Raw genomic sequence first — 11608 nt, 5'->3', positions numbered from 1 at the left:
CGAAAGAAATGGTATTCATGATAATTATTTATCCGACACGGATGACAATGGAACTTAGATTAGAAACTAAGTAGTCTGAAAATTACATAAACAGAAAAAATCATCAATGTTCAGAGTCAACAGGTAAGTAAGTTTTTACTCCCGATAATTCCTACAGGAATTGCCTAAAACATTTATTGCGTTGATTAATCGCGCAAGAAAATTATAGTCATTTAATTATTGCGTTGAATAATCGCGCAAGAAAATGATTGCAATCAAATTTAAATATTTATTATTGCGTTGAGTAATCGCGCAAGAAAATCATTATCATTTTTTACATTAATTATTACGTTGAAAAATCGCGCAAGAAAATGATTTCAATGAAATTTAAGTATTTATTATTGCGTTGAGTAATCGCGCAAGAAAATCATCATCATTTTTGCATAAATTATTGCGTTGAAAAATCGCGCAAGAAAATTGCAATAAAATACAAATATTTGTTGCGTTAAGTGATTGTGCAAGTGAATTAAATCGTAATTTAAAAATCGTGCACAAAAATGCTATAATAAATTGACTATATTTATTGCGTTAAAAATTGTTCAAAGTAAGTAGTAAGTTAATTAATACTGCGTCGAATCATCGCGCAAAGAAGGGTTACAAAGGATTATGATGCGTCTCCATCTGCAATATTATTAAAGATCAAACGAACTTACCTAAGTGACGTTCGATCCAAATTATGAGTTCTCGTTCGAAGAGATTAACTATGTAGTACATGCGACTCGTCGCCAGATGACGCCATGTTTCAGAGCTATGGGGAAGCGAAAAACTCCTTCAGCTTCCCCTTCTCCCTCGCCCCGAGAGCACCGCTCTCGCTCCTCATTATAGTTTAGAGGTTTATTTTAAGGGAGGGCATATTTTTCAAATGGGAGGGAATTTAATCTCTTCGAACGAGAACTCATATAATTTGGATCGAACGTCACTTAGGTAAGTTCGTTTGAACCTTAATTATATTTCGTTCGTCGTTCGAAGAGATTAACTATGTAGATGTTCAGAGAAACCTCCCCTTGTACATATATACATGTATATATATTTATTCATTCATCCATTCTCTAATACAAAACATTCGAACATCAATAGAAAAAGGAAACTGTTAGTAATTCGGAATTAACAAAATACAACCTTTGCAAAATTATCTTCTACAGATTCAATAGGCTTGTTATAAAATTTTGCAAAGACCTGCGATTCGCGTGACCATCCTGCTGCATTTTTGATCGCGCTAATACTTAGTCCCTCTTTAAGGGCTTTGGAGGTCGACGCATGCCTTGTACTATGGCCCGTGAAACTTTTATCGATCCCGCAATCGTGTAAAACATTCTTCATCCATCTACTTATAGTTTACGAGCACGCTGCCTTGTAAGGTTTCTTATAAGTGAGGATTAATTTTTGTGTATTGCCACGAATTGCTTTTGTGTAGTCAACATAATAGCGTAAAATGCTCGCAATACAAACTCCTGGTCTCTCTTTAAAATAAGGTAATGCGGCGAAAGGTTGATACGCCCCTGGCCTTGACGTTTTTATTAACTCTTTAATCTTTATTTCAGCCCCTTTTGAGTTGAAGGAAATAGTGTCTAAACTAATTAACGCAATTGACTGAACTCAAAAGCTTGTCCCTAAAGCTATTAACATAACTAATTTTTCTGTCAAACTTTTAAGATCCAACGAAGCAAGCGGATGTGCTTTTTCCAATTTGTTTAATACAATATCTACATCCCAGGTTTTATTATACTTGGGTGCCGTTGGTCTTAATCTATATACTCCTTTGAAAAACCTATTAATAGAACTATTATTCGAGATATCGTCCGACGATATTAAGGAGATCGCAGATCTCATTGTGTTCAAAGTACCGTATGCCGCCCCTGCATTAAACCTATCAGCTAGAAATTCTAAGACTGTTTTGTCTTTGGCATCGTAAGGATTGTATCCTTTTACAGAACAGTGGTACCACCATGTCTTCAGCGCTGAATTGTACTGTTTATAAGTATTTTCGGATAGCGAAGATACTATAATCTCAACTGGCGCTTCTTCTAGGCCCTTCTGCCTGTATGCTTCCCGGACAATACTCCGACAATCAGTGAAAGCTGGGACGCTAAAGGATGCGTGAGTTTCCTGCAAGGGGATAACAATAGTTTATTAGACGGTTTTAATTCTAAAATATCACTAACTAGTAAACGCTTGAATTCCGGAAACCAGGGTTGGCCTGGCCAGTGAGGTACGATTAGGATTCCTTCCGCTTTATCGTCGCGAATCTTTTTTAATGTTTTTGTTAATAGCGCAAACGGAGGGAATGCATACCAAAATTTGTTGTTCCAATTAATTGTAAACGCGTTCATTGCCAGGGCATCCGGATCTCTTTGCCAAGAACAGTACGTGTCGCATTTAGCGTTATTGCGTGTAGCAAATAAGTCAATCTCTGGTCGACCGAAATTGTGTACGACCGAGTTGAACGCCTCGTCAGCGAGCTCCCATTCGGTGTCAACATTATTTATCCTGGATTCTTTATCGGCAATGTTATCCTTTGAGGCTACGTACTCAGCAAAGATCCAGATGTCCTTCTCAATGCACCATTCCCAAATTTCTTTGGTGATTTTATTGAGATGTGGAAATCTGATACCACCCATTTTATTTAGATACGCTATCGCTGTGATATTGTCTATTCTAAGTAGAATTTGGCAATTTCGATCTTTTTTTGCGAAACATTTTAAGGCTAGAAAAGCAGCGGTGAGTTCTAAAAAATTTATATGCATTTTCCTCTCGTTGTAGTTCCAAAAACCGTGCGCTCTTTTGCCTGCTGAGACCACACCCCAACCGGATGTTGAAGCGTCTGAAAAAATCTCTTTCTCAAAGCTAAATTTACGTATGTTACACGATGACTTTAATATGCATTTTTTCCACCATTCCAAATCACGTTTTGCCTCCATGGAAATACGGACTTTCTTATCCATGTCTTTCTTTGAGTCTATCAAAGCATGGTACTTGGCTGTCTCTAACGCTTTATAAAAAAGCCATCCGTATTTCACGGCTGGGCATGCAGCTACTAGCACTCCAATTATCTTTGCTAATTCTCGAATTTTACATTTTTTTATATTTATAAATTCCTCAGTCATTTAAAAAATCTTACGTTTTTTCTCTTCTGTTAGAGTTAATATCATTTTCTCGGAATCTATCATAAAACCTAGGAAAACACATTTCTTATTCGGCTCTAATTGGCTTTTTTCGAAGTTAATAATAAAACCCAAAGACGTTAGCAGGTCCGCAGTTTTTTGTATATTTTTAAGACAGATATCTTTGGACTCTCCGAAAAGACAAATATCATCCAAATAGATCGTCGATCTATGTCCTTCGGCTCTCAAATGCGAGATTACGACCTTTAAAATTTTGGTAAAGACATATGGGCAAGTACATAACCCGAAAGGTAAGACTCGGAACTGGTACAATTGATCTTGAAATACAAAACGCAGAAACTTTTTGCTTGACTCGCGAATTGGTATTAGAAAAAAAGCTTCTTTTAGGTCTATTTTTCCCATGAAATCGTTCTTATCTAAGACATTGACTGCAGTCCGAATATCTTCGATTTTAAAATGTTCCGGATTCATAAATGCGTTTAGCGCTTTTAGGTTAAGAACGAAACGGTCGGTGTTGTCTGATTTTGGAACTAGAAAATAAGTGGATATGAAATGCCCATCTACCTCTACGCACGGTTCTATAGCTCCTGACTCGAGCAGTTTATTCACGACTACATTTAACGCTTTTTGCTCTTTCCGACTAGTTTTAATATTTATTGGAGGTTTCGCTTGCGTAACCGGTTTTACGAAAGGGATTTCGTACCCTTGTACACAGTCTAGAACGAATCGATCGTTCGTAATTTTTTTCCAATTATCGCTAAAAAATCTTAATCTAGCACCTAGTTTTACACTCGTATCGTTTACCTCCACGTTTAGCGTCGTGACCTGTACGATGTCCTTGAAGTCTGCTGCATGGGCTGCGACTGGTTGTAACGTCGATTCTGCGTATGGGGCTTGTTGAAGTTGATGACTTTGAGGCGGTTTGCCGTTGTTGGTTGTTCCTCTGTGCAGTCCGTCCCGCCTCTTTTTTCCCGGAAGCACGTGCCCAGTTTAAAGAATTGTTTGTCTGTAACGGCTTCTTTGCGGGCGGAGCTTTGATTTGCTTTGATACCTTCACCAAAGCCTCCGTGCCTGTCACAAGCTCCTGTATCTTATTACCGAACAGGTATTGCTCTGGTATGGCCTTTTCTAAGGTCGATCTCATATTTTTCTCGAAGCCGGGCGTGATGAACGATTTTCTCGTGGCAGACAACGTGCGTATCAATTCCGCAAGCAGTTTCACGCTGGAGGACAGCTTTTCCAAGATGTCGTCGCGTTGTACAGGCTGTGTGTCATCATTGAAGATGGCTTGAAGGACTGCCGACACCTGTGACAACGCTGAGCCCGCCAACGTTTGGTGGTTTACGAAAAATGCGTCGCGTTTAATGGCGATCTCTGTCATTCCTATAATAACCTCCTCATTTAGAATAGGTGCTTCAAAGGAGAAATTTCCTTTTCTAGGAATACTATCGAGCAACGTCTTTTTCTCCTCCTAAATCAGGCCTGTCGTCATCCACAGCTTCAATCTCTGACAGAAGCCGGGTGACAACTTAACCTCCGAGCCTTTCGTTGTCGCTGGGTTATCCCCAAGAAACGCGATTTCCTCTTCGTCCTCCGAATCCCTCGCATTCTCCTTGTCCCCTGTGTCGTCGGTTGTGTCGGAAGTAGCGGGTGGAGACTCGCCTAGATCCTTCTTTGTCTTCTTGTGCGGCGGCGGCTCGATGTCCGGATCTTGCGTGAGATCTGTTATAGACAAAGAGACAAAGAAAATCAAATTGACTACCGAACCTCAAAGTGTTGGCTATGTCAGTGATTATTTGCTATCTCAACTCTAAGTTTGAGCTTAGCTGGTGCTCTAGGCATAAATCCCAACTCTAGTTTGGGCCTACGTTCGTCTCAACCCTAGTTTGAGCTCGAACAAACGAGTGTGTACCTGCTTGACTCTCCTCGGAATCGGAAGCGTTTGTCTCGTTCATTTTACTTTTGGCCAGATACAACTCCCGTTGTAAAAGGTCGTTCTCCCACTCTAGCTGCCTAATTCTCTCTTGATCGGGGTCCTTCCTCTTCGGCATTGCCAAGAAAAAACTTAAAACTTAAAAATTTTAAAACTTATATAACTCTGACGTCCGTCGTCATCGGCGCCAAGAAACACAATGAGGAGCGAGAGCGGTGCTCTCGGGGCGAGGGAGAAGGGGAAGCTGAAGGAGTTTTTCGCTTCCCCATAGCTCTGAAACATGGCGTCATCTGGCGACGAGTCGCATGTACTACATAGTTAATCTCTTCGAACGACGAACGAAATATAATAGTTACTGTTGATATATTTTTTTAAAAATATAATAGCAATAACTATATTTGCAGAACCCAGATATAAACATAATTCATTGTATTTATATACATTTTTAATTGTTTTTCAATATATGCATATAATTTTAGAATTAAATAAAATGAATTATTTTTATCACTGGAAATAGCCTCTCTAATCCATATACGTCAACCTCTCCGTCAAGTGGTGTAACCTGTTATCACAAACGAGGCTCTGATGTCACATTTTATATGTAATGTAAATCATTTATTTGAAGATTCTATCGTTACTATTAGAATAAGTTCTTTATATTTTTTAAAACAATAAAGTATATAAACGTAATTACGGATATTTTTGGATTTCTCAAATTATTTTTCATAACATTCTTTGAATCTATACCTTTCTTATACTCAAATAATATATTTCAATTCAGGTAAAAATTATGTAGTTCTTCAGATAATTCCAAAAGTACGTTGATACTGCCCACCCTAGGCACCAGGTACCTAGGAGGCCCTTTCCGTCGCTATATTCGTGTTCAGCGACCTTGAAAACCCCCGAGTAACGAGTTTTGACTAATTATATGAATAATTTCCGTAAAACAGCGACCCCAAAAACACCTTGAGTAGTAAAATTGGATTCATTTCCTTATTTACCAAGTTGTTAATTTATTATTCATTATCTCTTTGCAATGCACTTCTAAAATATATATTTTTATACTCTTCCTTATTGCAATATGTGCTCTAATACACACGGTGTCGCGAAATATACAGTCTATAGCGAGCTTGTTTCGATAATGCGTAAGTAATCGGCTGCTTCGCCAGACTTACCGAACTCAAAATCCGTGGCCCCCCATCAACGTGCCTAACTCACTACAGCCCTGACATATCGATAAAACAGCGTGGCGTTGCATTTACCGTAGTACACTTTTAGCCCGCAAGACGTTTGGCGCTACTATCAATTCATACTTCCGGAATAAGTGTGGAGCACTCTTAAGAATGTTATTATTCCCATCCATATTTTTAGAATAAAGTTTTTGGACGGACAAAAGTGGTGGGATAACCCTGGTTTCTCAAAAAAATTTTCTTTAACTCAAATTCATAAATAAACGGCAACGTTTCATCCCTGGTGGGGACCTCTTCAAGCCTTTATTAAAACAGAATAAATTATAAATGTATAAAACTATTTTTACAAAATATAGAAATCATTATTGCAACAATGATCTCCATACATTGCAAAAACAAAACCATAAAAACTCAACCTGGTTTGACTTATAATATGCTATGTGTTCAATGCAAAAGAGATATAAACACAATATCGAATTCTGTGTGTACGTGTGGTGCTAAACTTGACTCATGTAATGTTGGAACATTTTTTGCCCAACTTGATATTAGAAGCCAGTTACAGAATCTATTCTCAAATGAGAATATAGTTAAAAATATTTTTTATCGATTTAATAGAAAAAAAACAATGAAGATGCACTAGAAGATGTTTACGATGGAAGAATTTATAAAAATTATGCAAAAAATATGATCTTCTCGGAAATAAATTCAATTTTTCTTATATTATAAACACATATTGTTGTCAAGCATCTGATTATTCAAAAATATCTGTTTGGCCTATCTACATTATGCTAAATGAACTACCTGATAAGTTACGCAGTAATCATATGATACTTGCTGGATTATGGGTTGCCAAAGTAGAACCCGTCATGAATCTGTACTTGAATTCATTTATTGATCAGGCTAATCAATTATCGTCTGAAGGGTTCAAATGGTATTGGAACGGAGAAGAAAAAGTCAGTAAGCTATTTCCACTTGGTTGTTGCGTTGATTCACCATGTCGTTGTACTATGCTTTGTATGAAAAGATTTAATGGATTGAATGGATGCACGTACTGTGAACATCCAACTGTGGCAATTAATGGTGAAAGAAAGTATCCTATGATACTACCGCCTCCCCTTCTAAAAACTGATACCTCTATTAAAGAGAAAATGCTTTTGGCACATAGCAGTAACTCGGATGATATTACTGGCATTAAAGGAGCATCATCTCTTATGAATCTCAATCATTTTAATCTTGTTGATGGTATGATTGTTGACTTTATGCACGCGTGCCTTTTAGGTGCCACAGAGCTGTATACTACGATTATATTAACAAATGTTAAACGAAAATATTATGTAGGCTCTCCAAATAAACTACTAATTATCGACCAACGTTTACTGTCTATAAGGCCTCCGAATTGTATAGCGAAAGTTTCAAGAAGTATTAAAGAAAGATCAAATTGGACAGCTTCTGAATGGTTAACATGGTTAATATTTTATTCTTTGATTTGCTTGCACGGTATACTGCCAAAAAAATATTATTATAACTTAGCTATGTTTGTTTGTGCTATGAATATTCTATTAGAAGATTCTATAACGCCTGCAATGTTAAAAAATGCTAGAAACCTATTGATACGTTTTGTTGTTAATTTTGAAATATTATATGGATAAAACTACATGCATTACAATGTGCATTTATTACTTCATCTTACCGATACAGTTAAAAATTGGGGTCCGCTGCATAATGCAAGTACTTTTCCATTTGAAAATGAAAACAAACTATTACTCCGAATGAAAAAATGCAATTATCGTATTTCCACGCAAATAATACTAAGACTATTAATTTACCAACAACTGCCTCTGTTACAGCAAAATATTCAATTAATTTCTGACAAAGTTCAATAATATCCTGGATAAAAATAAATTAAAAAATATATGTAAAGTTGATAAATGTATTTTAATAGGACCCGGCAAAGCATGCACATTTTCAAAACGAGAATCAGATTGTCTTCAGAAATTAATTGGTGTACAAACAATAACAGAATGTAAAATGTATAAAACAATGATATACAATGGAAATCGTTATAATACTATTCAATATAAGCGTTGTCAGCGACGAAATAATTCCGTTATTCAAACTATTGACAATACGTTTGGAATTGTATCAAAAATATGTAAAATTAAATATAATGATGAATTCAAAGTATTTATTTTTTTTTTATCATATTAAAATAGCAAACAATTTGGTCATTGATAATGTTGATGTTACACATTTTCGAATCGTTAATGCAGAACAGAAAATTGATCTAAACGTTGTAGAATATCCTAGATTACATAGACCATGTTTATTATTGAAACTGCGTAATCAAATTTTTATTATTACTATTGTGAAAGGAATTTTAGGAAGGCACGTAAATTAGTTTATCCTGTATGTTGCGTGTATAATTTTTGTATTAATATTGTATATTTATTGTAAAATAAAAAGTATGTCAATGAAAATTTACTGTGAATATACTACCTGATCAATTTATCATGATATAAGAAAAACATTTTTGAAAATTAGCTATATTGCGTTACAATGCTAAACCGTGCCACATTGTGCTAAACTGTGCCTTACTGTGCCAAACTGTGCTAAACTATGCCGAAGTGTACCAGGACTGTGCCAGGTAGTGCCAAACTGTGCCAAACTGTGCCAGGACTGTGTCAAGTTTCAAACAATACACGAGAAAAATATTTTTATTTTCAAAAATTGGTATTGTGCTATACTATACCACACTGTGCTATAACTGTGCCAAACTGTGCCAAGCTATGCCAAGCTATTGTCAAATGTTCGAATTGGTATATATGAAGCACAGTGTGCCATAGTTTGGCACAGTTTGGCACAGTTTGGCACAGCGTGTCACAGTTCTGGCACAGTTTGGCACCGTTTGGCACATCAAATTATTTCCACTAGGCAAGGCGTAAAGTGGGCTTTAGACGTAGTGTGAAGTTTGCAGTTCGAATTGATATAGTTTTTGTAACGCATGTATGGATTTTCGCGTTTTTCACAACTACGAAGTAGGAGTAAATTAGCTGGTTTCCTATACGGTCACTATACACTTATATATATGTAGGAAACAGCCTTTTTCAGAATATACATAACAATAAAAACTACATTGTATATACATCGTTTTTTAACGCCAAGTGAAACAATATATTGTCATTTTTTATAATAGATTTTCTTAAATTTGATCATCACTAAAGCATCTCTGGTAGAAATTCGAATATTTAAAATAAGCTGAATACTACAAAATGACTAGGAGAAATAGCCTATAACTAGCTAGTGATAAAACGCTTTTACTTCCATTTCTTGATCATTTTCTAGAATAGACCTAACCTCAAAACCATAATATTGACTTTACCTTTTGTAACTTTTTGTATTCTACACTAAATTGCAAACAATTTTGAAAATTTCGATTAATTTTTCAGTTTTGTAACTTGTAGTAGATAAAACTCATATACAGGACACGCATCATAAATATATTCATAATTTTCTCATTTTTTAATTTTTTTATACCAAGTGCATTTTATTATTCAATCAAAAATATGTTAAATAGAATCAATTTCTACTAGAGATAAAAAGTGTACTTAAATCGTTCAATGTAAGCCACAGATATATATATATATATATATATATATATATATATTTTGAAAAGGTTAGCGAATTCAGGTATCTGGGTACGACCATAAATGATAGAAACGAGATTAATGTCGAAATAAATAAGAGACTCCATTCGGGTAATGCTTGCTTCTACGCCGTGAGTAATTTACTTAAGTCGAGGCTGTTGTCTAAAAACGTTAAAATAAGAATATACAGGACAATAATACTGCCGGTGGTTCTGTACGGGTGCGAAACGTGGGCTCTCACTAAGCAGGCGGACAACCGTTTTAGGGTATTTGAAAATAAAGTCTTGCGAACAATATACGGGCCGAAGAAAGATGAGGAAACGGAGAAATGGAGGAGACTACACAATGAAGAGTTACACAATCTGTACGCGCCACCAAATATTAACAGAATAATAAAATCGCGCAGATTGGGACGGGCAGGGCACGTAGCGAGAATGGGAGACGACCGTACGGCAGCACGTGTCATGAAGGGCAGGCCGATGGTAACGCGACCTCTAGGTAGACCTAGACGTAGATGGGAGGACAACGTAAAAGCGGATCTAGTAGAAATAGGACGGGTGGGTGTCGATCGGAGAGGTGCATCTTGGGTGGGGTTGACACAATATAGGGCAGCGTGGAAGGCTTGCGTAGATGAGGCGATGAACTTTCGAGTTCCAAATGCCATGTAAAAAAAAATAGCTAAAAGTGTAAACGTGTATTAGAAGCAATACTTGAAGACCAAAGAGTAGGAACACGGTGGTGCTCGCATACGCTTAGTAATCAAGTAAGCGCTTGTTACAGCATTGTAAAGATTTGTTCTTGATCGTGAGAAATGTTAAGTGCATAAATTATAAACTGTAAAAATACAGATGTTTTCAAATTAAGCATTCGACTAAATTTTATTAATCGCGATTACAATGAGATGAGCATATGGAATAATTTCGAGAAAAGCCGTTAACAAACGATTCGGTCGTTTATTTAGCGTAGATATTGGATTTACCATATTCATTGTCAACAGTCAACCTGACCATAATTTACAAACGGGAAACTATGGGACCCCTTAATAGCATCTTCAACATTTTTGTTCACCCTCTGATTGGTTGTTATTTTTTACTTGTGATTTTACAACCTCATTGTGAACTTGCTGAATTATTGTTTTTCTATATGTATGAATTTAAACGAATGTTAAGGAAAATATTGAAAAATGACGATAAAATCGTGCTTAACTTGTCATAAGCCGCTAGTTAACTTAAATTTTTAAAAAGTTACACATTTTCATTAGCGATTAAGTTACCTTATCTGTTTACAATAATTATTATAAAATTAATATAAAGTCGTATATTTTTAATACTCTCATAAATTTTGTGCATATGTTTTACCAGTAATAACATTTGAATGGCATGTTATATTTTATAACGATATATTTGAGTTAAGGTCATGATTATTTTTGCAATCGTAAAATTTAACTTATTCAAAAATAATATTGTTTGTTCAACAAGATTTATTTTAAATAAATTTAATTATAGTTAAATATAAGAAATTTTTACATATTTTCTAATTAACTTCTCATGAAACTGTCAAAGAGCCGTATATTATCATAATTACAAATAAATTACTGTTTTAATAGAACTGTCCCTTAACTCAATACACTTTTATACAATATAACATAATTCAAATTGTTATTACGATTGTTTTTGCCTG

The 11608-nt window shown here is 35.7% G+C and overlaps 1 protein-coding gene across 3 annotated transcripts; it reads right to left on the bottom strand.

Moving 5' to 3' along the window:
• Positions 1-724: 724 nt before the first annotated feature.
• LOC100121055 lies at positions 725-5412 on the bottom strand. 3 transcript variants are annotated; one of them, XR_004345089.1, is made up of 3 exons: positions 5074-5412; positions 3966-4883; positions 725-2145 (listed from the first exon to the last, which is right to left on the bottom strand). XR_004345089.1 is itself a non-coding variant. In XM_032601160.1 (3 exons), exons 2-3 carry the CDS (start codon positions 4540-4542, stop codon positions 2126-2128), a joined length of 597 nt encoding a protein of 198 aa, XP_032457051.1. In that variant the 5' UTR covers positions 4543-4883; positions 5074-5407; the 3' UTR covers positions 725-2125. The 3 variants fall into 3 exon arrangements, 2 of the variants coding, with proteins under 2 accessions (XP_032457051.1, XP_008209977.1); XM_032601160.1 differs by having other exon boundaries at positions 5074-5407; XM_008211755.3 differs by lacking the exon at positions 725-2145 and having other exon boundaries at positions 3910-4883.
• Between the last annotated feature and the right edge of the window lie 6196 nt (positions 5413-11608).

This window comes from Nasonia vitripennis, chromosome 5, assembly GCF_009193385.2.
Source record: "Nasonia vitripennis strain AsymCx chromosome 5, Nvit_psr_1.1, whole genome shotgun sequence".
NCBI classification, from domain to species: Eukaryota; Metazoa; Arthropoda; class Insecta; order Hymenoptera; family Pteromalidae; genus Nasonia; species Nasonia vitripennis.
The sequence above is the reverse complement of the archived record's forward strand: the minus strand, read 5'-3'. Positions and strand labels throughout refer to the sequence as shown.

Coding starts and splice junctions, on each gene's coding strand:
- LOC100121055 (XM_032601160.1), bottom strand. CDS start 4,542: ATGACAGAGATCGCCATTAAACGCGACGCATTTTTCGTAAACCACCAA. Junction 2,146..3,965: donor TCACGACGCTAAACGTGGAG/GTAAACGATACG, acceptor ATCCCCTTGCAG/GAAACTCACGCATCCTTTAG.